This window comes from Saimiri boliviensis, chromosome 14 (genome assembly GCF_048565385.1).
Source record: "Saimiri boliviensis isolate mSaiBol1 chromosome 14, mSaiBol1.pri, whole genome shotgun sequence".
NCBI lineage: Eukaryota > Metazoa > Chordata > Mammalia > Primates > Cebidae > Saimiri > Saimiri boliviensis.
The window spans coordinates 34,518,170-34,544,981 of NC_133462.1; the positions used below are offsets into that span (position 1 = coordinate 34,518,170).

At 53.2% G+C, this 26,812-nt stretch overlaps 1 protein-coding gene and 2 non-coding genes across 7 annotated transcripts; all 3 read left to right on the forward strand.

The window, feature by feature from the left end:
- The first annotated feature begins 3,040 nt into the window (after window positions 1–3,040).
- On the forward strand, window positions 3,041–26,753 carry TNPO2 (transportin 2). 5 transcript variants are annotated; one of them, XM_039465512.2, is made up of 25 exons: window positions 3,041–3,254; window positions 4,743–4,854; window positions 6,425–6,500; window positions 6,589–6,738; window positions 13,122–13,228; window positions 13,315–13,448; window positions 13,532–13,613; window positions 13,687–13,809; window positions 13,921–14,039; window positions 17,493–17,553; window positions 17,645–17,810; window positions 18,016–18,168; window positions 19,832–20,057; window positions 20,262–20,433; window positions 20,867–20,953; window positions 21,036–21,143; window positions 21,238–21,396; window positions 22,603–22,690; window positions 22,878–22,976; window positions 23,455–23,550; window positions 23,864–23,939; window positions 24,133–24,232; window positions 24,312–24,386; window positions 24,510–24,637; window positions 24,719–26,753. In XM_039465512.2, exons 2-24 carry the CDS (start codon window positions 4,756–4,758, stop codon window positions 24,615–24,617), a joined length of 2,664 nt encoding a protein of 887 aa, XP_039321446.1. In that variant the 5' UTR covers window positions 3,041–3,254; window positions 4,743–4,755; the 3' UTR covers window positions 24,618–24,637; window positions 24,719–26,753. The 5 variants fall into 5 exon arrangements, with proteins under 5 accessions (XP_039321446.1, XP_074240664.1, XP_003941789.1 ...); XM_074384563.1 differs by lacking the exon at window positions 3,041–3,254 and adding an exon at window positions 3,346–3,478; XM_003941740.4 differs by lacking the exon at window positions 3,041–3,254 and adding an exon at window positions 3,473–3,597.
- LOC120362895 (small nucleolar RNA SNORD41) lies at window positions 20,110–20,179 on the forward strand. Its single transcript, XR_005578687.1, has one exon. It is a non-coding gene; the product is annotated as a small nucleolar RNA SNORD41 (small nucleolar RNA).
- LOC141581365 (small nucleolar RNA ZL2) lies at window positions 22,732–22,808 on the forward strand. Its single transcript, XR_012513957.1, has one exon. It is a non-coding gene; the product is annotated as a small nucleolar RNA ZL2 (small nucleolar RNA).
- Window positions 26,754–26,812: the final 59 nt, after the last annotated feature.

Below are 26,812 nucleotides of genomic sequence, written 5' to 3' on the forward strand. Positions count from 1 at the left end.
CCCAGTCTAACCCTGCCATTGTTTAAAACAGCTAGTGCTGGCCAGGTGCGGTGGCTTTCGCTTATAATCCCAGCACTTTGGGAGGCCAAGGCGGGCGGATCACAAGGTCAGGAGTTTGAGACCAGCCTGGCCAATATGTTGAAACCTCACCTCTACTAAATATATAAAAATTAGCTGGGCGTGGTGGCGGGAGCCTGTAGTCCCAGCTACTCCGGAGGCTAAGGCAGGAGAACCACTTGAACCCAGGAGGCAGAGGGTTGCAGTGAGCAGAGAACGGGCCACTGCATTCCAGCCTAGGTGACAGAGCGAGACTCCGTCTCAAATAAATAAATAAATAAATAAAAGAAAAAAAATAAAACAGCGAGTGCTTCTCAGGATGAAGAAGTTTGCCTGCGTTTGGGGACTGTGTTAAGTCAGTTAAAATGCTGACCTTTGAACTCGGGGGAACAGTGTGATGAGATGCTGGGGCAGGGAGGCTGTTGTAAATTGAGAAGGCGTTTGGCATCTCAGATTCGAGGCTGGACACCAGTTCCGGAGTTTCTTTTTGCATGGAACACTTCTAATTGAATTGAGGTAAGTTTGCCAGGCACAGGGCAGATTTGCATGAGGTAACATTTGGAAACTGCTTGACATGCAGCAGATGCTTAAGAAACAGGAAAAAATAGGCCAGGTGCGGTGGCTCACGCTTGTAATCCCAGCACTTTGGGAGGCCGAGGCGGGCGGATCACCTGAGGTCAGAAGTTTGAGACCAGCCTGGCCATTATGGTGAAACCACGTCTTTACCAAAAACACAAAAATTAACCGGGCGTGATGGCGGTCGCCTGTGATTACAGCTACTCAGGAAGCTGAGGCAGGACCTGGCAGGCGGAGGTTCCAGTGAGCTGAGATGGCACCACTGTACTCCAGCCTGGGCAACAGAGTAGGGCTCTGTCTCAACAAAAAAAAAAAAAAAAAAAAAGGAAAAACAAAGCAAAAGCCAAAACCCAAAACCTTGTCCTGATTCAGTACTCAAATTCATCAGATGGAGAGAGGAAGAAAAAAATTCCGTGATCACACAAGGGCCAACAATGTGGACCACACATGTCACAGGGGCTTGTGCCGAGCCGCTGAAAATTTGCCATATTAAATGAAGGGGGTGAACCTTAACAAATTGTCTCCTGCATCCCAAACTCGCTCCCCATCTGATGCTTATCTGGGGCAGTCTACAAATTTGACCAGAAAGCTCTTATCGTTCACATCCGCCCCAGGAACCTTGAAATTCAGTCGCAGCTCCCCAGTCTCACTCTTCCTTCTGCGCCCCATGCACCTCGGTTAATCTAGAGACCCTCCTCCCTATTTGATTCTCAGCCAAATTCTCAGAGCGCGGCGACCCTGGCGCGTGGCAGGACGGGATTTGTAGTTTCAGGGCTTATCGGAGGGTGGGGGCGAGGGAGGCCTTTACGCACGAGTTGGTGGCGGCTTTCTGCACGTGCTTCTCAGCGCAGGTTTCAGTCCAGCGGAACTGGCTACCCCAAAATCCCAACTGCTCCTTTAGGGTGTTTTCCACGATTCTGCGAATGGAGTTAGGCGCCTGCCCACACTTCCTTAACCTGGGAGGCCCCAGTACTTGCTTTTCGTGAATGAACAGAGCCGGGACTGACTTTGCCTACCGCAAGTGGGTTGAGAGGGTTGTTCTCCTTCTTTAGGCAGGGGCAAAAATTGACCTGCGCCTTTCTTGAAGGTCAGAAACTTCCTCAGGGCAGGGATGGGTTGTTCTTTGGGATCGGAGCCGGAGAATAATTCATGAAATATCGGTTTAGAGAAGGGAGAATACAGTGAAAGAACAGCCTTGAGCCTTGGAGGATAAAACCACATCTATTTGTTGTTTGTCTGTTTGAGACGGAGTCTCGCTCTGTCACCCAGGCTGGAGTGCAGTGGCGAAATCTCAGCTAACTGTAACCTCCGCCTCCCGGGTTCAAGCAATTCTGCCTCAGCCTCCTGAGTAGCTGGGATTACAGGCGCGCACCACCACGCCCAGCTAATTTTTGTATTTTTAGTAGAGATGGGGATTTTACCATGTTGGTCAGGCTGGTCTCGAATTCCTGACATCGTAATCCACCTGCCTACGCCTCCCAAAGTTCTGGGATTACAGGCGTAAGCCACCGCGCTCGGACTAAAGCCACGTTTTTAAAGAACAATTTAGGGCTGGCCAGGTCATATTAACTTGGATGATCTCTAATAGCGGGAACCGTTCTTAAACCCATTTGACAACTAGGGAAACTGAGGCTTCAAGTGGCAAGAGGTCACCCACTTTGTCGTCGGCAGGCCAGGGAGGGGAAACCAGGACGTTCCAGGGTCTCCAGCCCTTTCCCATCCGCTCCTCTCTCAAGAGAAGAAAAAACGGTTCCTTACTGTCTTCAGACATTGCAAGGATCACAAAGATTTCTTTCTTCATGACCCTGCCCTTGCCAGAATTTCCTAGGCTGTTCCACCTCATTCAGCTTCAGGTAGGGAAAGGGATTAGGCCTGGTTCAAAGTTTATTAGTTAATTTAGTTTTATTTAAAAATTTATATATTTGTGGCTTTTTCATCTCCTTGTAAAAAACTGTCAAACAGTACTGGAAAATAACGCAAAAAGTGGCGGAGGTTTCTGTAGGGACCCAGGTTGTCTCAGGCAGTTACTTTGTCCTGCCTGCTTTCCTTTGTCTCTGGGATGTGAAGACCACGCTTAGCTCTTTCCTTGCGCGCCCACAGCGTACTCCTCCCAAGTACCTCTGGATGGGGGAAGGGAGGCACATTTCAATTTTTTGTGGAGGAAGTGATAAGGAGGCAGCTGGTTCTGGCCGAGGGGTTCCTGGGTCCATCACACACTGAAAGTCCCTACGCGCTACCAAACTCCTGGCTCCAGCTAAAAGAGCTTGCGGTCAGGTCAGCAAGAGATGCTGAGAAAACGAGACGTTGGGAGGACCGCCCGGCTAGAGAGGCCAAAGAGGCGGCAACTTTTTCGTCACGTGACCGGGCTTCGTCTCAGCCCGGGTTTCCCCAGTGCCAGGGCACGTGTGAAGGTTGAATCTTCCGATTGGCTCGGCAGGACCAGTTTGAACGGAGTACGGGAGCCGCGGCGGCTCACCTAAGGCCGCGTTTTTCTTTTTTTTTTCTTTCTTTTTTTTTCTTTCTTTTTTTTTTTTTGAATTCTCTCTCTTTGGCTCCCTCCTTTCGCGCGAGTCTCTGGAGAAGCCGCAGCGCGAGGCGCCGCCGCTGCTGCCCGGGGCCGGGTAAGTGGGCCTCACTCAGAGCCCGACCCTCTTGGCCCCAGCTTGCGTCGACCCCCGCCGGGCACCGGGCCTGCGCCGCGCGCGGCCCGGGCGTCGGGGCCGCGCCCGACCGGGAAAGGCCGGGAACCCGGTTGGGCCCGATCCTGCCGGCAGCGAGAACGGGCCGGGCGGGGGAGGGGGGAGCCGAGCCGAGCTTAGGGGGTGGGGCCTCGGAGCCTGGCCAGGTCGGGGCTTCGCGAGAAGAGGGCCAGTGGGGCTGCTGGGGTCGGGCTGGAGGGGATCTGATTGGGGGAAGCGTCTGGGGACTGCTTGGGGCCTGATTGGGGGACGTCGCGAGGATCGGGTGTGTGTAGGGGCCTGTTTCGGTGGGCCTTGGTTGGGTCTGATTGGGGGAGGCCGCACTGAAAAGTTGAGCTGGGCTGGGGGAAGGGAGCTTTGGGGGCCCTGACAGGGAGGGGCGTCAGACTTCGGCTTTAGAGGGTTTTCCTGGATCTGACTTCGAGGCATCGCTGGGATCCGTTGAGGGGAATGCCCCGGGGGGGTGTTCACCCAGGCCGAACTGGGGGAGGCTGCTAGGATCGGACCAAGGGGTTACCGACTTGAGGTGGTGGGGGGCTCGGTTGAACTTGATTGGGAGAGGCTGCAGATATCGTCAGCAGGAGTTACTGCTGACGGAGGCGGAGGGGGTTTCAGGGAGAGCCTTGGCCAGACCTTATTGGGGAAGGCTACTAGGATCGTCCAGGGGGCTCCTAGAGTAGGTTGGGCGGGCTTGGTTGCCTCTCATTCGAAGAGGCAACGGAGACCTATCGGGGGACTACTTTGGGCCTGATTAAGGGGTATTGTTAGAATTTGTCTAGGGCACAGAGTGGGGTATCTGGGATCCACTGAGCTTGAAGGGCCGGGACAGGGGAGGCAGGAGAGATCAGGACGATCGTCTTGGAACGGTGCATCTGGGGAAACTCATAAATTGGACCAGGGCAGGCGGCCTCTGGGATCTGGCAGAGGTTAAGGGCCGGGTTTCTGGAGAAGGGGACTCTTCAGGGACTGTGCCTGCACCTAAGAGACCACGGGGGCCGGGGCGCTATCACGGTCTGGGGCGGGGCCCCTGGATGTGGAGGCGGATGGGCCCTCGCCCAGCCGCTGTGAGGGAGGCGGAAGCCTTCGGGCTCGGAGTCGGGGTCGGCGGCATGGGCCACCCTGGGACGAGGGCTCGTCGCTGGGTCCCATGAGGATCCGCCGGGCCCCACCGCCGCCGCCTGTAGTTCGCTTCCACATCCCCCCTCCCGCGCTCCCGATCCCGCGACTGCGTGGCCGAGGATGGCGCAGCTGGCGGGGACCCCGCACTTTGGCGGGCGTGGATCGAAGGCCTCTCCCTGTCCGCCGAGGGCGTTCCCGTCGTCATGCGGCAACCGCGGCCTCAGGGGCTCCACCTGGGTCTCACACGGAGCCCCGGAGACCCAGCGCTGACCCCGGCCCCTACTCCCGCAGCTTGCCTTGCGCCATGGACTGGCAACCAGACGAGCAGGGCCTGCAGCAGGTCCTGCAGCTGCTCAAAGACTCACAGTCGCCCAACACAGCCACTCAGCGCATCGTGCAGGATGTATCCTTCCTTCCTTCCGGGCTGGGGGAACCGGGTAGATATCTGCAGTTTCTGAAGGCCAGAGGGAGAAAGAGAGGGACTGACTCCCCCAGTCCCTAGATATTTTCTGCTGTGGGGAGGATCTGTCCTGGACAGAGAAGAAGTAGAATTCCTGGGTCCCATTTCCAGAGCTGCGGGGATTGTTACAGAAAATGATGAAAATTCCTAATGTTCATTGAACACTAACATCTATTCCATTAACTATTTTAAGGTAGGACCTGGCCCAACGGGGTGGCTCATGCCTGTAATCAGAGCACTTCGGGAGGCTGAGACAGGTAGATTGCCTGAACCCAGGAGTTTGAGACCGGCCTGAGCAACATATTGAGACCCCGTCTCCACAAAAAAAGTACAAAAATTAGTTGGGTGTGGTGGCATGCCCCAGGGGATGTTCCCTCCCCTACTTTGTAGGCTGAGGTGGGAGAATGGCTACAGGCCAGGAACTGGAGGTTGCAGTGAGCTGAGATTGTGCCACTGTACTCCAGCCAGCCTGGGCAACAGAGCCAGACCCTGTCTCAAAAAAAAGATAAATAGGTTTGGCGCGGGGGCTCATGCCTGTAATCCTAGCACTTTGGGAGACCTAGGCAGGTGGATCACCTGAGGTTGTGAGTTTGACACCAGCCTGACCAACATGGTGAAACCCTGTCTCTAGTAAAAATACAAAATTAGCCTGGCATGGTGGCTGGCGCCTGTAATCCTAGCTACTCGGGAGGCTGAGGCAGGAGAATTGCTTGAACCCAGGAGGCAGGTAGCGGTGAGCCGAGATCATGCCATTGCACTCCAGCCTGGACAACAAGAGTGAAACTCCACCTCAAAAAAAGAAAAAAAAAGATATATAAAGATAAAATTTTTAAATTTCGGCCAGGTGCGGTGGCTCACACCTGTAATCCCAGCACTTTGGGAGGCCGAGGCGGGCAGAACACCTGAGATCAGGAGTTTGAGACCAGCCTGACCCAACATGGAGAAACCCTGTCTGTACTAAAAATACAAAAATTAAGCCCGGCATGGTGGCGAGTGCCTGTAATCCAAGCTAATCTGGAGGCTGAAACAGGAGAATCGTTTGAACCTGGAGGCAGAGGTTGTAGTGAGCTGAGATCATAACATTACACTCCAGCCTGGGTGACAAAGCAAGACTGTTGCAAAAAAGAAAAAAAATTAAATCTATAAACCATGAGCATGACTCACCCTAAAATTTGGATTCCCTCTTTTAAAACAAAACAAAACAAAAAAGCACAGCCTGCTAGTGAGGAGAGCTGACTAGCAGCTGCCACTTTAAGTGGAGTGGGATTCTCCTTCTCTCTCCTGCTCTGGCTGAGTCTTCAGGAGTGGATGGGAAACTCAGATATTCCACCCAACTCCTTGTATGAATTTGATGTTTCTGAGGTGCTCTGTGGGCTTATTAGGGGTTTGATGAGCAGGATCCCTCAGGAACTGGCAGCCTGGTCCCAGTGGTCAGAGATGGTGTCAAGTACATAGTGAGGGGGCCTGGCCTGGGGAAGGCCTCTGTCTTCCAAGTCCCTTAACAGCCTGGCAGAAACTCAAACAACTCAACCAGTTTCCTGACTTCAACAACTACCTGATTTTCGTCCTGACCAGACTCAAGTCAGAAGGTACGCCCTCTGCTCCCTTCCACACGATCATGACTCTGCTTTCTCCCCCATGGGCCCCTGGGATGAACCTTAGCCTTCCTCCTCCCAGATGAGCCAACACGTTCTCTCAGTGGCCTCATCCTCAAGAACAACGTGAAGGCGCACTATCAGAGCTTTCCACCCCCTGTGGCGGACTTCATCAAACAGGAATGTCTCAACAACATTGGCGATGCTTCCTCGCTCATCCGAGCCACCATTGGTGAGAGGGGTAGTGGGGGTTGGCCTCTGAGGACACACTGAACTCTCTCTCTCAGCTAAGAGGCTTCTCAGCATGTTAAGTTACTGCTTCATGGAATGCTCTGGCACCTTATATGGTAGTACTATTACTATTTGACAGATGAGGAAACTGAGGCACTCAGCTATTAAGGGACCTGCCTGGACCCAGCAAAATAGCTGAGGCAGTGCAGGGCCATACTTTGGAACCACTCCCTCCTGAAATAGTCCTTCTTGCCTCTGAGATAGTCATGCAACATGTAGTTTTGAGTTAGGCCCTGGGCTGAGTGCTGAGGGTATAGCAGTTAAAATATGCAGTTATGGCCGGGCACAGCGGCTCATGCCTGTGATCCCAGCACTTTGGGTGGCTGAGGCGGGTGGATCACAATGTCAGGAGTTCAGGATCAGCCTGAGTAACATGGTGAAACCCTGTCTCTACTAAAATACAAAAAATTACCTGAATATGGTGGCGGATGCTTGTAATCCCAGCTACTTGGGAGGCTAAGGCAGGAGAATTGCTTGAACCTGGGAGGCGGAGGTTGCAGTGAGCCTAGATCATGCCACTGCACTCCAGCTTTGGCAACAGAGTGAGACTCTGTCTCCAAAAAAAAAAAAAAGAAAGAAATGCAGGTATTTATGTTTCAGGTGTAACATGAATTAGGTTTTCAGTAGAAATCTTTTCTGGCTCCTGGAAGGTGGTCTGAGTAAGAAAGATGACTAAGAATTGGCTGGGCGTGGTGGCTGGCATTTGTAATCCCAGCACTTTGGGAGGCTGAGGCATGTGGATCACCTGAGGTTGAGTTAGAGACCAGCCTGGCCAACATGGTGAAACCCGTCTCTACTTAAAATACAAAAAAATTAGCTGGTTGTGGTGGTAAATGTCTGTAATCCCAGCTACCCAGGTGTCTGAGGCAGGAGGAGAATCACTTGAACCTGGGAGGTGGAGGTTGCAGTGAGCCTTGAACTAGCCATTGCATTCCAACCTAGGCAACAAGAGTGAAACTCTTGTCACACACAAAAAATTAACTGAAGCAATTTTATCTTAATTATTAATAAATATTTATTACTAAGTATTAACACTACTGATTGTTATTAACTTAAAGGTTTTTTTGTTTTTGTTGTTTTTGTTTGAGGCTGAGTCTCGCTGTCACCCAGGCTAGAGTGCAGTGGCGTGATCTTGGCTCACTGCATCCTCTGCCTTCCAGGTTCAAGTGATTCTCCTGTCTCAGGCTTCCAAGTAGCTGGGACCACAGGCATGCACCACCATGCTCGGCTAGTTTTTATGTATTTTTAGTAGAGATAGGGTTTAGTCATGGTGGCCAGGCTGGTCTTGAACTCTTGACCTCAAGTGATCCACCTGCCTGGGCCTCCCAAAGTGGTGGGATTACAGGTATGAGCCACCACACCCTGCTGAACTTAAATTGTTTTCCCTAAATTTATATCAAATTTAGGCAGGGCACAGTGGTTCATGCCTTTAATTCTAGCACTTTGGGAGGCTGAGGCCGGTGGATCACCTGACGTGAGGAGTTTGAGACCAGCCTGGCCAACATGGCAAAACCCTGTCTCTACTAAAAATGGAAAAATTTAGCTGGGCATGGTGGTAGGGGCCTGTAATCCCAGCCACTCAGGAGGCTGAGGTAGGAGAATTGCTTGAACCCAGGAAGTAGAGGTTGCAGTGAGCCAAGATCATGCCACTGCACTCCAGTCTGGACGATGGAGCTAGACTCCGTCTCAAAAAAAAAGGGCAAAAACAAAAACTACATCAACTTAAAAAGATTGCTTCTAGGCTGGTCACAGTGGCATTTGCCTATAGTCCCAGCTATTTGGGAGACTGAGGTGGGACTGTCACTTGAGCCGAGGAGTTTGAGACCCGTCTAGGCAATGTAGCGAGATCCCATCTCTACAAAAAATAAAAAGTAGCTGGGCATGGTGGTGTGTACCTGTGGTCCCAACTACTCAGCTGGTTGAGGCAGGAGGGTCATTTGAGCTCAGGAGGTCAAGGCTTCAGTGAGCTGTGATCACACCACTGCATTCCAGACTGGGTGACAGACAGCAAGACCCTGTCTCAAAAAATAATTAGTTGACTGGGTGCAGTGGCTCACACCTGTGGTCTCAGCACTTTGGGAGGCCAAGGTGGGCAGATTATCTGAGGTCAGGAGTTTGAGACCAGCCTGGCAAAACCCTGTCTCTACTAAAAATAGAAAAATTTAGCTGGGTGTGGTGGTGGGTTCCTGTAATCCCAGCTACTTAGGAGGCTAAGGCAGGAGAATTGCTTGAACTCCGGAGGCAGAGGTTGCAGTGAGCCGAGATTGTGCCACTGCACCCCAGCTAGGGCAACAGAGCAAGACTGCTTCTCAAAAAAATGTGACTTTCGGCTGGGCCTGGTGGTTCGAGTCTATAATCCCAGCACTTTGGGAAGCTGAGGCTGGCGGATTACTTGAGGTCAGGAGTTGGAGACCAGCCTGGCCTACATGGTGAAACCCCATCTCCACTAAAAATATAAAAAATTAGGCCGGGTGCAGTGACTCACGCCTGTAATACTAGCACTCTGGGAGGCCGAGGTGGGCGGATCACAAGGTTGGGAGATTGAGACCATCCTGGCCAACATGGTGAAACCCTGTCTTATTTATAAAAAGTGTGTGTGTGTGTGTGTGTGTAATTAGCTAGGAGTGGTGGTGGGCACCTGTAATCCCAACTAGTGTGTGTGTGTGTGTGTAATTAGCTAGGAGTGGTGGTGGGCACCTGTAATCCCAACTACTCAGGAGGCTGAGGCAGGAGTTTGGCTTGAGTCTGGGAAGCGGAAGTTGCAGTGAGCCAAGACTGTACCACTGCACTCCAGCCTGGGTGACAGAGTAAGATTCCATCTCAAAAAAAGAGTGACTTGGCCGGGCGCGGTGGCTCAAGCCTGTAATCCCAGCACTTTGGGAGACCGAGACGGGTGGATCACAAGGTCAAGAGATCGAGACCATCCTGGTCAACATGGTGAAACCCCATCTCTACTAAAAATACAAAAAATTAGCTGGGCATGGTGGTGCGTGCCTGTAATCCCAGCTACTCAGGAGGCTGAGGCAGGAGAATTGCCTGAACCCAGGAGGCGGAGGTTGCGGTGAGCCAAGATCGTGCCATTGCACTCCAGCCTGGGTAACGAGAGCAAAACTCAGTCTCAAAAAAAAAAAAAAAAAAAGAATGACTTTTAGTCCCGCAAAAACACCATCCCTGGCCACCAGAAGGATCTGGACTTGGACTTTCTGAGCTCAGTCTAGGTGCTAGGCTCTGGGCTAAGTCATTGAAACTTCCTGATAATCAGGCCAGGCGCTCACGTCTATAATCCCATTCCCTTGGGAGGCCTAGGCGGGTGGATCACCTGAGGTCAGGAGTTTGAGACCAGCCTGGCCAACATGGCAAAACTCCATCTCTACTAAAAGTACAAAAATTCACTGGGCATGGTGGTGTGCGCCTGTAATCCCAGCTGCTCTGGAGGCTGAGGCTTGAGAATCACCTGAACCCCGGAGGTGGAGGTTGCGGTGAACCAAGATCGTGCCACTGCACTCCGGCCTGGATGACAGAGTGAGACTCGTCTCAAAAAAAAAAAAAAACAAGAAAGAAAGACACTTACTGCTAACCGTAGGAGGCTGGTTTTCTTGATCTCTTCTGAGGTCTGAAAGCACTGAGGCACAGAAAATGAGGGGATGTGGCTGAGCTGAAGTTGCACAGTCCCTACCCACCACAGGGAGCACCTTTTTGCTGTTTAGTTTCCACCTTTGGGAAACACTGCCATCTCCTGGCAGTAGATGACTTCTCTGCACTTGACAGAATCCATCTCTGTCACCAGATTCGTGCACTGCCTTGCCCTGGCACCTCAGATGTTTGCTGTATGTAACTCCTGGATGGCTAATAGGCAGTACAAGCTGTCCCTGCCACCTTCTTGCCCTCACCTCCTTTCCTTCTCCCCTCCTCCCAGTCTCTGCCCACCCCCAGTGGCTCCTCACTCGTCTCTTAGCACACCATGCCTGTCCTCACCCCAAGCCTTTGCACCGAAGATTCCCCTTCCTGAGATGTCCTTTCCCACGAACCTGGATGATTCCTCCCGCACCTCCTTCACCTCCTTCAGGTCTTGGTTCAGATATCAAGATGTCACCTTAACAAGGCCTGCTCTGGCCACCCAGTCTAAAGTTGCTACCTTTACCTACAGTCCTTTCTCACCATCTTTTCTGCTGCATTTCCCCTCTTAGTCCTTGGCATGTGGCCTCTCTCAGTTCTTTTCTTTTTGACATAGGATCTTGCTTCATCCCAGGCTAGAGTGCAGTGGCACAATCTTCACTTCAAACGATTCTCCTGCCTCAGCCACTCGAGTAGCTGGGATTACTGGCATCCCCCACCATACCCGGCTAATTTTTGTATTTCTAGTAGAGATGGGGTTTCGCCATGTTGGCCAGGCTGGTCTCGAACTCCTGACCACCCATCTTGGCTCCCAAAGTGCTGGGATTACAGGTGTGAGCCACTGTGCCCATCCTCTCCCAGTTTTTTGGCTAATTTTTTACTTCATGGCTTGCTTCCCACTCCCAAGGGTGGGGGTTTTGTGTTTTGCTCTGTGATGCGCCTCAGGACCTGGAACGGAGTTGGCTCACAGTAAGGCTCAGGGTGCTTACTCTGAGTCAAAGGGTCCCCTTTCTATCTACGTCAAGGGCAGTAGCAGTCCCTCATGCCTGTAATTCCAGTGGTTTTAGAGGCTGAGGCAGGAGAATTGCTTGAGGCCAGGAGTTTTAGGCCATCCTGAGGAACATAGCAAGATCCCATCTCTACAAAATTTTTTTTTTTTTTTTTTGAGATGGAGTTTCGCTCTCGTTATCCAGGCTGGAGTGCAATGGCACGATCTCGGCTCACCACAACCTCCGCCTCCTGGGTTCAGGCAATTCTCCTGCCTCAGCCTCCTGAATAGCTGGGATTACAGGCATGTGCCACCATGCCCAGCTAATTTTTTGTATTTTTAGTAGAGACGGGGTTTCACCATGTTGACCAGGATGGTCTTGATCTCTCGACCTTGTGATCCACTCACCTCGGCCTCCCAAAGTGCTGGGATTACAGGCGTGAGCCACTGCGCCCAGCTTTACAAAAATTTTTAAAAATTAATTGGGTGGTTGATCGGCTGCGATGGCGCACACCTGTAATCCCAGCACTTTGGGAGGCCGAGGCGGGCGAATCACAAGGTCAAGAGATCGAGACCATCCTGGCCAACATGGTGATACCCCGTCTCTGCTAAAAATAAAAAAAATTAGCCAGGCGTGCTGGCAAGTGCCTGTAATCCCAGCTACTGAGGAGGCTGAGGCAGGAGAATTGCTTGAACCGGGGAGGTGGAGGTTGCAGTGAGCTGAGATCGTGCCACTGCACTCCAGGGCAAGACTCTGTGTAAAAAAAAAAAAAAAAAATTAGTTGGGTGATACTTGGGAGCAGTGGTTCACGGCTGTAATCCCAGCACTTTGGGCAGCCAGGGCAGGTGGATCACCTGAGGTTGGGAGTTCAAGACCAGCCTGACCAACATGGAGAAACCCTGTCTCTACTAAAAAAAAACAACAACAACAACAAAAAAAACAGCTGGGTGTGGTGGCACATGCCTATAATCCCAGCTACTTGGGAAGCTGAGGCAGGAGAATTGCTTGAACCCTGGAGGTGGCGGTTGTGGTAAGCCAAGATGGCACCGCTGCATTCTAGTCTGGGCAACAAGAGCGAAACCCTTTCTCAAACAAAACAAAACAAAACAAAACTAGGTGTGGTGGCTCACATCTATAATCTTAGCACTTTGGGAGTCCAAGGTAGGTGGACTGCCAGGTCAGGAGATTGAGACCATCCTGGCTAACATGATGAAACTCCGTCTCTACTAAAAATACAAAAAATGAGCCGGGTGTGGTGGCACTTGCCTGTAGTCCCAGCTACTCGGTAGGCTGAGGCAGAAGAATTGCTTGAATCTCAGAGGTGAAAGTTACATTGAGCCAAGATTGTGCCATTGCACTCTAGCCTGGGTGACAGAGTGAGGCTTCATGCCAAAAAAAAAAAAAAAAAAAAAATTAGTTGGGCATGGTGGCATGTGTCTGCAGTCCCAGCTACTCAGGAGGCTGAGGTGGGAAGATGGCTTGAGGCCAGGAGTTTGAGGCTGCTGTGAACTGTAATTATGCCACAACACTCTAGCATGGGCAACAGAGCAAACTCTTATCTCCAAAAAAAAAAAAAAAAGAGAGTGAGAGAGAGAGAGGGATGTATAGGGCCTACATGGGCTAGGGTACAGAAAGGCAGCTCTTGGGGTGCCAGTGGGAGAGGGAGGTGCGGGGCAGCCCCCGCCCAGCCTCAGGCAGCGTCCTTTCCTGGCCGCCCCAGGCATTCTCATCACCACCATCGCTTCCAAGGGTGAGCTGCAGATGTGGCCTGAGCTGCTGCCTCAGCTGTGCAACCTGCTCAACTCGGAGGATTACAACACTTGTGAGGTAGGTGAAAAGCCATTGATGGCCAGAGGGAGTATGGGTGGCCCGGACCACCACCCACCTTTGTTTCTCTGTCCCTCTGTACTCAGGGAGCCTTTGGAGCCCTGCAGAAGATCTGCGAAGACTCATCAGAGCTTCTGGATAGCGATGCCCTCAACAGGCCCCTCAACATCATGATCCCCAAGTTCCTACAATTCTTCAAGCACTGCAGTCCCAAGATCCGGTGGGTACAGCTTCCTGGGGGCTTCCAGGGAGCCTGGAGTGGGCAGGGTCAGCGGTGACCCTTGTGTCTGCTGCCCCCGCCAGGTCCCACGCCATCGCCTGTGTGAACCAGTTCATCATGGACCGGGCCCAGGCGCTGATGGACAATATCGACACCTTCATTGAGGTGGGCTGCTGGGCTGGGGGCAGGCAGGGTGAGGACCCAGGACCCCTGCAGCTGACCCTCTCCCTCCCTGCAGCACCTGTTTGCCCTGGCCGTGGACGATGACCCTGAGGTGCGGAAGAATGTGTGCCGCGCCCTGGTGATGCTTCTGGAAGTTCGGATCGACAGGCTCATCCCCCACATGCACAGCATCATCCAGGTGTGCATGGTCAAGGCCAGCCCAGACAGGCAGGCAGGGGGCTGGTGGCAGGGGTCAGGGAGCCACCGCCAGCCAGGCCAGGCCTCAGCCTATCCCCCCTCCGCACTACAGTACATGCTGCAGAGGACCCAGGACCATGACGAGAACGTTGCCCTTGAGGCCTGTGAGTTCTGGCTGACGCTGGCCGAGCAGCCCATCTGCAAGGAAGTCCTGGCGTCCCATCTGGTCCAGTGAGTGCTGCTGCCCACTGTCCCACCCCAGCTTTGACCCCTTGCTATGCCTCTGCCTTCCCTTCTGGTGAGCTACTGTCTTCTCTCAGTCCACATCCTTGTCAGTTTACATTCAGTGTATATTTATGTGAGTGGTAAGAATGCCACTTTTTTTTTTTTTTTTTTTTTAAGACAGAATCTGGCTCTGTTACCCAAGCTGGAGTGCAGTGGCACTCTCTTGGCTCACTGCAACCTCTGCCTCCCGGGTTCAAGTGATTCTTCTTCCTCAGGCTCCCAAGTAGCTGGGATGACAGGCGCACACCACCATGCTCAGCTAATTTTTGTACTTTCAGTAGAGATGGGGGTTTCACTGTGTTAGCCAGGATGGTCTCGATATTGTGACCTCGTGATCTGCCCACCTCAGCCTTTCTAAGTGCTGGGATTACAGGCGTGAGATACTGCAGCCAGCCAAGAATCCCACTTTTTAAAGACTTAAAAATTAAGTAACTGATAGGTGGAAAGAAATGAAAAATCAACAAAGACTTTAGGTATGGCTAGATCCAGGTGCTCCACGGATACGAAAGGTGTCTGTGCGGTCTCAGATCTGACTGCCTTCTGTTGGCTTCATTTTTTTTTTTTTTTTTTTTTTTTTTTGAGACGGAGTTTCGCTCTTGTTACCCAGGCTGGAGTGCAATGGCGCGATCTCGGCTCACCGCAACCTCCGCCTCCTGGGTTCAGGCAATTCTCCTGCCTCAGCCTCCTGAGTAGCTGGGATTACAGGCACGCGCCACCATGCCCAGCTAATTTTTTGTATTTTTAGTAGAGACGGGGTTTCACCACGTCGACCAGGATGGTCTCGAACTCTCGACCTCGTGATCCACCCGCCTCGGCCTCCCAAAGTGCTGGGATTACAGGCTTGAGCCACCGCGCCCGGCCTGTTGGCTTCATTGTCAGGCGCAACATTCCCTCTGGGTAGTGCTGTGTAGCCTTCTGTGTCCTTCCAGCGTAGGAACTTCAGAGTAAGGAAATTCTTTACCAGTGTTTCCAACAAAAGTCTTAAAACTGGCCCTCCTTGACAAACTTGCACTGGCCTCTCTCTAAATCATTTTTTTGCCTTTTCATTTTGAGACAAGGTTTTGCTCTGTCATCTAGGCTGGAGTGTAGTGGTAGAATCATGGCTCACTGCAGCCTTGACCTCCCAAGCTGAAGCAATCCTCCCAGGCTGAAGCAATCCTACCACCTCAGCCTCCCCAGTAGCTAGGACTACAGGCAGATCCCACCACACCCAGCTCATCTTTTCTAAGTTTTAATAGAGATGAGGTCTTGCCAAGTTGCCCAGTCTGGTCTCAAACTCCTGGTTTCAACAGTCATCCTGCCTTGGTCTCCCAAAGTGTTGGGATTACAGGCGTGAGCCACTGCACCCAGCCCCCAAGTCATTATTATTTATTTATTTGTTTATTTTGAGACGAAGTCACTCTGCTGCCCAGGGTGGAGTGCCGTGGTGCGATCTTGGCTCACTGCGACCTCCACCTCCCAGGTTCAAGAGCGAGTCTCCTGTCTCAGCATCTGGAATAGCTGGGATTACAGATGTGCACCACGATGCCAGGCTAATTTTTTAATTTTTTATTTTATTTATTTATTATTTTTACTGATTTTTTTAATTTTTAGTAGAGACACAGTTTCACCAAGTTGGCCAGGCTGCTCTTGAACTCTTGACCTCGTGATCTGCCCACCTTGGCCTCCCAAAGTATTGGGAGTACAGATGTGAGCCACTGCGCCCAGCATGCCCAGCTAATTTTTGTATTTTTATTTATTTATTTATTATTCATTAGAGGCGAGGTCTCACTGTATTGCTTGGGCTGGTCTCAAACTCATGGGTTCAGGTAATCCTCCTGCATTGGTCTCCCAAAGTGCTAGAATGACAGGTGTGAGCCACTGTGCCTCGCCCCAAATTATTATTGATAACAGTCTAGGGCTGGGCAGATAGCTCCTGGGGAATGATGAGACCTTGATGAGCAGGTCATTAAAGCTCTGTCACTTCCAACTCTGGGCTGCAGCTGAGGGGCCAACTGCCTGGCCTCTTTGCTCCCCTACCCAGGCTAGTCTGACCCTGTCTTAGGAAAGTGGCCAGGGATAGGACTACATGTCCCTTCCTTAATGTTGTGCTAGGGACCAGGCACTATATGAAGATTTTCAGTGTATTCAGTGGTCTGTAATTCACTGGGTCAAGAGCTTTCCTGCAAGCTGAGTCCCATGGTGGCTTACACCTGTAATCCTAGTGCTTTGGGAGGCTAAGGCGGAGGATTGCATGAGCTCAGGAGTTTGAGGCTGGGGTGAGCGACTGCACCCCTGCACTCTAGCCTGAGTGACAGAGCGAGACCCTGTTTCATTTCTTTTTTCTTTTCTTTTCTTTTCTTTTCTTTTTTTTTTTTTTAAAGACGGGGTTTTACCATGTTGGTGAAGCTGGTCTTGAACTCCCGACCTCAGGTGATCCACCCGCCTTGGGCTCCAAAGTGCTTGGATTACAGGCGTGAGCCACTGCGCTCAGCCAAACCTGTTTCTTTTTTTTTTTTTTTTTTTTTTTTTTGAGACGGAGTTTCGCTCTTGTTACCCAGGCTGGAGTGCAATGGCGCGATCTCGGCTCACCGCAACCTCCGCCTCCTGGGCTCAGGCAATTCTCCTGCCTCAGCCTCCTGAGTAGCTGGGATTACAGGCATGCGCCACCACGCCCAGCTAGTTTTTTGTATTTTTAGTAGAGACGGGGCTTCACCATGTTGACCAGGATGGTCTCGATCTCTTGACCTCGTGATCCACCCGCCTCGGCCTCCCAAAGTGCTGGGATTACAGGCTTGAGCCACCGCGCCCGGCCAAACCTGTTTCTTAAAAAAAAAAAAAAAAAAAAAAAAAAAAAAAGGCCGGGTGCGGTGGCTCAAGCCTGTAATCCCAACACTTTGGGAGGCCGAGGCGGGTGGATCACAAGGTCGAGAGATCGAGACCAACCTGGTCAACATGGTGAAACCCCGTCTCTACTAAAAATACAAAAAATTAGCTGGGCATGGTGGCACATGCCTATAATCCCAGCTACTCAGGAGGCTGAGGCAGGAGAATTGCCTGAACCCAGGAGGCGGAGGTTGCGGTGAGCCGAGATCGCGCCATTGCACTCCAGCCTGGGTAACAAGAGCGAAACTCCGTCTCAAAAAATAAAAATAAAAAGTCTTTCTGTGGAGCCAGGAGTGGTATCATTTCCGTCCTAATTGTAGCAGCTAAGATTAGGTTCTGATAGTTCCCCAGAGGGAAATGGATTGATGTACACCAGCACACCTATCGTTACCGTCGCGTTCTGCAGGGTCTGCTCTGTGGCTGATTGGTGGGTTAGTGACCTGTCGGCATGTGTTTGTCTCCTTCCCAAGCTGTGCCTCCCCCTGCCCTTCGCCATGGCCCCTGCATCCCCTTAAACATACCCTCTCCCTGCAGGCTGATCCCCATCTTGGTAAATGGGATGAAGTACTCAGAAATTGACATCATCCTGCTGAAGGTCAGGCAAGGGCCACCCAGCATGGGTAGGCATGGGCATGGGTGTCGTGGCTGGGGTCCCCGAAGTACTTAACAGTCTGCCTGTCCCCCAGGGGGATGTGGAGGAGGATGAGGCCGTCCCTGACAGTGAGCAGGACATCAAGCCACGCTTCCACAAGTCACGCACCGTCACACTGCCCCATGAGGCTGAGCGGCCCGATGGCTCCGAGGACGCAGAGGATGACGATGATGATGATGCTCTGTCTGACTGGAATTTGAGTGTGTGCCCCTGCCTGGGGGTGGGGGTGGGGTGGCAAGCCCTGGACTCCCTCTTGGGAGGTGATTAGAAGCTAATGTAGAAGCTGATTGGAAGTTGATTGTGAAGATTCTGATCATGATCTCTGATCCTGAGAGTGAAGTCAACGAGGGTTGGCTACCTGCCTGAGGGGCTACCCTGAGCCTCCCCAATGTCTCCCCTCCCCAGGGAAGTGCTCAGCGGCTGCACTGGACGTCCTCGCCAATGTCTTCCGGGAGGAACTGCTGCCCCACCTACTCCCGCTACTCAAAGGCCTTCTCTTCCACCCCGAGTGGGTGGTCAAGGAGTCAGGCATCCTGGTGCTGGGTGCCATTGCCGAGGGTGAGTGTGCCTGATCTCTGAGCCCTGTGCTGGCATGAGACAGTGGGGCTGGCCCATGGTACCCGCCATGCCTTGGCTGAGTTATACCTGGAGGCCTGTTCACCTTCCTCCAAACAGCTCTGAGATCTCAATTCTCCCCTTGGTTTTTGGGCCTGAAAGGAACCCCTGGAATCCCACAATGCAAGGTCTCTTGTTCATTCTCGCAGGGAGGCAATTCTTTCGTGTTGTAAGCCTAATTACAGCAACAACGATAGTAACAGCAGGCGTAGCTGCATGCCTGCCCCGTGCGCTTACGGGCACAAACGTCCTGGGCCCTCGCACCACCTGATGAGGTGGGTGAGCCACCGCGCCTGGCCTTTTTTTTTTAAGATCACAGCCGGGTGCAGTGGCTCACGCCTGTAATCTCAGCACTTTGGGAGGCCGAGGCGGGTGGATCACGAGGTCAAGAGATCGAGACCATCCTGGTCAACATGGTGAAACCTCGTCTCTACTAAAAATACAAAAAATCAGCTGGGCATGGTGGTGCGTCCCTGTAATCCCAGCTACTCGGGAGGCTGAGGCAGGAGAATTGCCTGAACCCAGGAGGCGGAGGTTGCGGTGAGCCGAGATCGCACCATTGCACTCCAGCCTGGGTAACGAGAGCGAAACTCCGTCTCAAAAAAACAAAAACAAAAACAAAAGCCAGGGGTTGGGTATGGTGGCTCTAGCACTCTGGGAGGCCGAGGCAGGCAGATCACCTGAGGTCAGGAGTTAAAAAGACCAGCCTGGCCAACATGGTGAAACCCTGTCTCTACTAAAAAAAAGAAAAATTAGCCAAGCATAGTGGCCCTCACCTGTAGTCTTAGCTACTCGGCAGACTGAGGCACGAGAATTGCTTGAACCTGAGAGGCGGAGGTTGTGGTGGGTCGAGATTGCACCACTGCACTCCTCCCTGGGGGACAGAGCGAGACTCTGTCTCCAAGAAAACATTTAAAAATTTAAAAATTAAACAAAAATAAAGAGAAATAGAAAAATCACAAATGGCTGGGCACGTGTAATTGCAGCACTTTGGGAGGCTGAGGCAGGTGGATCACGTGAGGTCAGGAATTCAAGACCAGTCAGTCTGGCCAACGTGGCGAAACTGTCTCTACTAAAAATACAAAAATTAGCTGGGCATGGTGGTGGACACCTGTAATCCCAGCTATTTGGGAGGCTGAGGCAGGAAAATCACTTGAACCCGGGAGGCAGAAGTTGCAGTGAGCCGAGATCACGCCATTGCACTCTAGCCTGGGTGACAGAGTGAGACTCCATCTCAAAAAAAAAAAAAAAAAGAAGAGAAAAATCACAAACATCTAAGAAGGATTTCAAATGCAAAGTGCCTTCCCTCCATCTGGGTCACTGCTGCCCCATAAAGCCCCACTCACTATGTAATGGAGCCAATTTCGAATTAATGCGTGACCAGATAACACTGGGCTCTGGGATGAGACGCTTCTGCTGTTTCCCCTCCTGCACCTGCCTTTCACTGGTTCTGTGAAATGTGTTCTGGGCCAGTGATTTAACCTCCAAGTCTCAGTACCCTGAATGTTGTGTGCGGCTGACTCTCTCCATAGGGTGGGTGTGGCTGGGCCCAGCTTACTCCAGGGGCCCAGTCAAACTGCCCCCTCCTGTTTCCCTTTCCTTGTAGGCTGCATGCAGGGCATGGTGCCCTACCTGCCTGAGCTGATCCCGCACCTGATCCAGTGCCTGTCGGACAAGAAGGCCTTGGTCCGCTCCATCGCCTGCTGGACGCTGAGCCGCTATGCCCACTGGGTGGTCAGCCAGCCGCCTGACATGCACCTCAAGCCCCTGATGACAGAGCTGCTCAAACGCATCCTGGATGGCAACAAGAGGGTGCAAGAGGCAGCCTGCAGGTGACTTAGGACCCCTGGTCCCGCAGCCCCCACTCTCCCCCAGGCCACCCTCTGGGAAGTGACGACACCTATGACTGTTGATGTGGCACTGATTTCTCTCATATTCGTACTGGCTGATCCTGAGTTGCCCTCCCCCACTGCCCATGGCCCAGTGCCACCTGCCATGGTCCACTGAGCCTGCTGCCTTGTCCTCCCTCCCACCAGTGCTTTTGCCACCCTGGAGGAAGAGGCCTGCACAGAGCTGGTGCCCTACCTCAGCTACATCCTGGATACCCTCGTCTTTGCCTTTGGCAAATACCAGCACAAGAACCTACTCATCCTCTACGATGCCATCGGCACCCTGGCCGACTCTGTAGGCCATCACCTCAACCAGCCGGTGAGACCCCAGAGCGGCTCCCACCTCCCGATCCCCATGCCCCTGGGCATCCAGTGACCTGGTGGCAACCCCGTCACTGCCAGGGACATTGCCAGGGACATGGCCGTGAGCTCGACAGGCAGACAGACCCAGCCCTACCCTCGCCCTGCTCCCAGTCTAGTGGGGGAGACAGACAATTATGAGACAGCATGGTAAGTGCTGTGCTTCGGGAACCAAGAGGCGGTGACCCAGGATCCCAGGGAGGTGGGGTGAGGAGGGCAGTGCTTGCACAGGGGAGCAGAATGAAGGCCTTGAGGTCTGGCCGGATGGCAGGCCTTGCACGGCCCCCTGAGCCACAGCGAGGCACCCAGGCCTCATCACTGGGGCAATAGGTGCCTGAGTCACAGTCTGCCACCCCGACCCAGGGAGCGCCAATTTCCTGCTTCTTCCCCAGGAATACATCCAGAAGCTGATGCCCCCACTGATCCAGAAATGGAATGAACTCAAGGACGAAGACAAGGACCTCTTCCCCCTGCTGGAGGTGAGTGGGCTCCAGCCCTTCTCCTGAAGCCCATCCCGCCTGCCCCGCCTGAGTTCTCCCCACCTGCCTTTCTCCCTGCCAGTGTCTGTCATCGGTGGCCACTGCCCTGCAGAGTGGCTTCCTGCCTTACTGTGAGCCCGTCTACCAGCGCTGTGTCACCCTGGTGCAGAAGACACTGGCTCAGGCCATGGTGAGCACACCCAGGCCCGTCACCTGTGCTTCTGCATTGTCCTGCCCCGGGGCCTGCTCCACTCACCCATGCCCCTGACTCCATCTGTGTCTAGATGTACACCCAGCACCCCGAGCAGTATGAGGCTCCTGACAAGGACTTCATGATTGTGGCTCTGGATCTGCTTAGCGGCCTGGCTGAGGGCCTGGGTGGTCACGTGGAGCAGCTGGTGGCCCGCAGCAACATCATGACACTACTGTTCCAGTGCATGCAGGTGGGTGGGAACGTGGACAGTGGTGACACGCAGCAGCCCGCGTGGGCTGCCTCTGGCGGGGACTCAGGGCCTAGTTGTGCCCAAAGGAAGTCAGGGAAAAGGGGCCAGGACCGTTCTAATGATTTTAAAAAGTGATCCTGGCGGGTGGATCACGAGGTCGAGAGATCGAGACCATCCTGGTCAACATAGTGAAACCCCGTCTCTACTAAAAGTGCAAAAAATTAGCTGGGCATGGTGGCACGTGCCTGTAATCCCAGCTACTCAGGAGGCTGAGGCAGGAGAATTGCCTGAGCCCAGGAGGCGGAGGTTGCGGTGAGCCGAGATCGCGCCATTGCACTCCAGCCTGGGTAATAAGGGCGAAACTCCGTCTCAAAAAAAAAAAAAAAAAAAAGTGATCCTGAAGGCCAAGGCTGGAGGATTGCTTGAGCCCAGTAGTTTGAGACCAGCCTTGGCAACATAGTGAGACCCCAGTTCTATTTATAAAAAAAAAAAGTAGCTGGGATTACAGGTGTCCGCCACCATGCCCAACTAATTTTTGAATTTTTAGCAGAGACAGGGTTTCACCATGTTGGTCAGGCTGGTCTCAAACTCCTGACCTCAAGTGATCCGCCCACCTGGGCCTCTCAAAGTGCTGGGATTACAGGCTTGAGCCACTGCGCCTGCCCCCCATCTCTCCTTTTTCTTTTTTTTTTGAGACAGAGCCTCACTGTGTCACCCAGGCAGGAGCGCAATGGTGCAATTTTGGCTCATTGCAACCTCTGTCTCCCAGGTTCAAGTAATTCTCCTGCCTCAGCCTCTCAGAAATCTGGGACTGTAGGTGTGCCACCATTCCTGGATAATTTTTTTGTATTTTTAGTAAAGATGGGTTTTTGCCATGTTGGCCAGGCCGGTCTCAAACTCCTGACCTCAAATGATCTGCCTGCCTTAGCCTCCCAAAGTGCTGGGATTATGGGCATGAGCCATTGTGCCTGGCCCTAACAGTATGCCAGTTTATATCAACGACTTGCACATCTGTGGATTTTGATATCTACACGGACACTGAGGGATGACTTGGGGCACTGCCATCTCCCGTTTGCAGATACGGGCTGGATGCTAGGAACAGCCGGGAGCCCTAGCACTGGAAAGTGGCAGAGGGGCTGTGCCCCCTCAGCTGTCCTGGTTGGGAGGAGGAGAGCCCAGCCACACTAATCTTTCTTGAATCCCCAGGACTCAATGCCCGAGGTCCGGCAGAGCTCCTTTGCCCTCTTGGGAGACCTCACCAAAGCCTGCTTTATCCACGTCAAGCCCTGTATCGGTACGACACTCGCCTTGTTCCTAGCCCATGACCTTAGCCCCGGCCTCAAGTGATGGAGAGAAATGCCCAGGGAGGACTGTGACCAAATTGGGATGTATTCGTACTGTCTGATGGGGCCTGAAGGACTAGGTCCTGCAGCTTACCCTGGCTGTCCCTCCTGCTCAGCATCCCTGTTTCTCCCCACCAGCCGAGTTCATGCCCATTTTGGGCACCAATCTGAACCCAGAGTTCATCTCAGTCTGCAACAACGCCACCTGGGCCATTGGTGAAATCTGCATGCAGATGGGTGAGTGCCCTGGAAGTAGCAACAGGCCCCTCCCTATCGGCCTGTTCTCAAACAGGGGGCGGGAGCCTAGCTCTGACTGACAGCGCCCTTCAAGGGAAGTCTCTGATTGGAGGGTCATCAGAGGTGGAGCCAGGCAGAAAGGCCATTTGTGATTGGCTTCTCCAAAGAAAAGGGACAGTAGGGCTGTTCCTATTGGACTGTTTTGTGTAGTTGGCCAAAAGACTCATTCGGATTGGTTGGGTGACTTGGGCAGCCTAAGGTGAGAACACGCTGCCCAAGTCAAAGGAAAAAAGGCCAAGGATCTGGGTCTGGTTGGCCAGGCATTCTGGGTGAGAATGAGCCAGAGAAGGTCTTTAGTTCCCTTACTGGTAATGGTTGGCCAGTCTCTGGCTGGAACTGGGCTGAATGACGGGGGAGGCCCCCTGGCCCCCAGTGAGTGGAGGAGGCTGTGCAGAGCCCTGATTGAGTGCTCCCCTAGGGGCAGAGATGCAGCCTTATGTGCAGATGGTTCTCAACAACCTGGTGGAAATCATTAACCGACCCAATACACCCAAGACACTGCTGGAAAACACAGGTGGGCACCCAGCCTGGCTGCTGCCTGGAAGGAAGGAAGGGAAAAAGTGAGGAAGGGAGGAAGGTGGGTGCAGAGAGACCTGGGAAGAGACTCAGGAAAGAAAGATAGATGCAGAGAGACATGGGAAGAGACTCAGGTGGGTTGGGAAGGACCCCTGGCTGCGCCAAGCCTGGGTGACCAAGCTGGCTGCCGGAGCCATTCCCTTGGGGCCCATGGAGCGGGGCTCAGTGCCTCCTGCCAGAGGCCCCGCCACGTACTGTCCCGGGGCCGCTCAGGGTTGCAGGTCGCCTGATGAGTCCCTCTGCCATTCCAGCCATTACCATCGGCCGCTTGGGCTACGTGTGCCCCCAGGAGGTGGCACCCATGCTGCAGCAGTTCATCCGGCCTTGGTGTGTGTCTGCGTGTCGAGCCTGACCCCTTCCCTCGCCTGTGCACTCCCAGCCCCATCTGCCTACTGACTCCCTGCCCTGCCCCACCCATAGATGCCTGTCCCAGGCCCACTCAGTGATACCCAATGACCTAGACCTCCACAGATGCATGCCCTGCCTGCCCTCTGACCTCTAGCTGCTCACCTTCTCACAGGTGCACGTCCCTCAGGAACATCAGGGACAACGAGGAGAAGGACTCAGCCTTCCGTGGCATCTGCATGATGATTGGTGTCAACCCGGGGGGCGTTGTGCAGGTTGGGGCAGTTGGGCTCTGAGGGCAGGTGCGGGTGCTGGGCTTGGGCAGCCCCTCACCTGGGATCCGTCACATTTCAGGACTTTATTTTCTTCTGCGACGCTGTAGCCTCCTGGGTGAGCCCGAAGGATGACCTTCGGGACATGTTTTATAAGGTGAGGCTCTGACTGTGCTGGCAGGAAGGAGACCCTCTGGTAACAATGGGGTTTATGGAGATGGGGGAAGAGGCGCACTCTTCTTCTACTCCTGCCTGCCCCTCACCACCACCTTTCCCACAGATTCTCCATGGCTTCAAAGACCAAGTTGGGGAAGATAACTGGCAGCAGTTCTCTGAGCAATTCCCGCCACTGCTCAAGGAGAGGCTGGCGGCCTTCTACGGGGTCTAGGCGATCATGGAGACTACCAGGTGAGGAGGCTGCAGCTGGAGGGCCAGCACTGTCTTGGGGCCGAAAGGTCCCAGGCCATGACCTCCCTCCTCCCCCTGCAGGTTTCTGTCTGCGTCGTCGTCGGAGGGATTACTGGGGAGCGTGCTGCATCCAGAAGTTGCTGTGCCCTGGTTGAGGGGGGTTAGGGAGGAGTGAGTGGGACTCAAATCCAGATGCCTTCCCCGTCCGTCTGTCTGTCCACCTGCCCTGCTGGCAGGTGGGTGGGGCCACCATGCTCATCCTACACACGGGGAGGGGGGGACTTCTGGTGGGCAAGGGCCCCTGGGCTCTAATGGGGTCATCTCTGGCAGCCCACTTGGGCCAGCTACATGGGAGGGAGGAATCTACACAGCTGACCAAATCCAGCTTCGGATGAGGTGAGGGAGGAGCAGGTCGGGAGGGGGGCCCTTGTAGGGACGCGTACACTCACACGGACACATGTGGCCACACGCATGTGCGGGTGCCATAACCGGCGAGGCTGGGCCAGCCGCTCCACCATTTTCCCGACTGCATGGAGACAGTAGAATTAGTGAACCCCTGAGTTAACCCGTAAGGCCTTCCGTGTAACCTGCATCTAGAGTTTAAGAAGCTTCTGCTGTTTTGCCGGAATTGGCGGTGACTGGGGAGGGCTGGGTGGGTGGGGGGCCTCAGGCGGGATCCCGGGGCGGGGGGAGGAGGATGGTGACCTTAGGGGTTGCCCTGTCAGCACGCACACGCTTGGGACCCGCTCCACACACTCCCTGCCAGCTTTGTCAGCTGGTGTGTCTCCGTCCTTGTCCTAGCCCAGCTTGCAGGGTGGGGACCACTGGAGTGGCTGGGGCTGGCCAGAGGAGGTCACCCTTTCTCCTTCCTGTGTGCTCCAGTCAGTGGCTTTTGAAGACGCTGGGCTGGGACCTTTTTCCTGAAGAGAGCTGGGTGCAACCAGAGCTACCGGCACCTACCCCCAGCCTCTATCTAAGCAGCTTCAGGGGCAGTCCGTTTCTCTGTGCTTCTGAAAGCCCCCTTCTCACGTTGTGGGCCTGAGTTTTAACTCAAGGGCCTGGGCAGGGGCATTTGATTGATGATGACAGAGGACAAAGGTTTATGCTTTGCCAACAAGAAGGAAAACCAAGGCTTGGTGGAAGGAAAAGGTGGTGTGTCCCCTGTTCCCCACCCCATCTCCCGGGTACTTCCTGCTCATCGTAGTACCCAGTGAGCCCACAGATCCTACTAGACTGGGTCAGCAATTCTAGAGAACCTTCCTGAATAGTCTGGGGAAATGGTCAAGGTGGGTGGGGCTCCCCTAGAAAGGGAAGGGGGTGTAGTACTTCCCAGTTGACTAGAAAACTGGGCTCTGCAGACCCTCTTAGCATTTTTTCCCATTTTTTTCCTTTCCTGCTTTCTACTTTTGGGGGCCCCTTGTGTTTTGGGGTTTGACTGGAGTCACATCCTGGGGCCTGCTCCATCCATCTCTCCTCGGTCCCAGACCCTGTCCATCCTAGCCCTGTCTTACCGTAGTCAGGATCAGGCCCTGCCTCTATTCCAGGGGGCACTCAGTGCACATTCCATAAATTAGCTGGGTGTCCCTGCACACCCACCCCCATGAAACTCGAGCAGGTCTCTGGAAGCCATTTGTAAAAAAAAAAAAAAAAAAAAAAAAAAAAAAGTTTTAAAAATACCTTTTAATTTTCTGGTAATTCCAGTTTTTTGGAGCATCCTCTGCTGGGTCTTGGGGTGTGTAGATGGACTGGCAGTCTGCTGGGATTGGTAACCCCTCTCTCTTCAAGATGGGGGCCTCCAAACGCCTTCAGGGAAGGGGAGCCTGGTTCTTCTTCTTTTCCTTTCCTTTTTCTTTTTTTTTAACTATTTAATTTTTTTATTTATTTTTGGTTATTTTTTGCACAATGAAGTTTCAGCTTCTCAACCTTCTCCCCTACCCAGGGCTGTGGACCCAGACTGGCCTTGAGCCACAGTCCCTCTTTCCCTCCTCACCCTCTTCCCTCTGCGGGCTCCCGGGTCTGTCCATTTGTTACTGTGCTGTGCTGGGGATTGGCGCCGAGGTGGCGTGAGATTCCACTTGTGTAGAACTTTGTTGAGTAAAGATCAGTTTCTTGTGAACCCTTTAGTCTGTGGCTTCCTATGTCCTTGGCTTTGGTAGTGAAGAAATGTACGGGGCA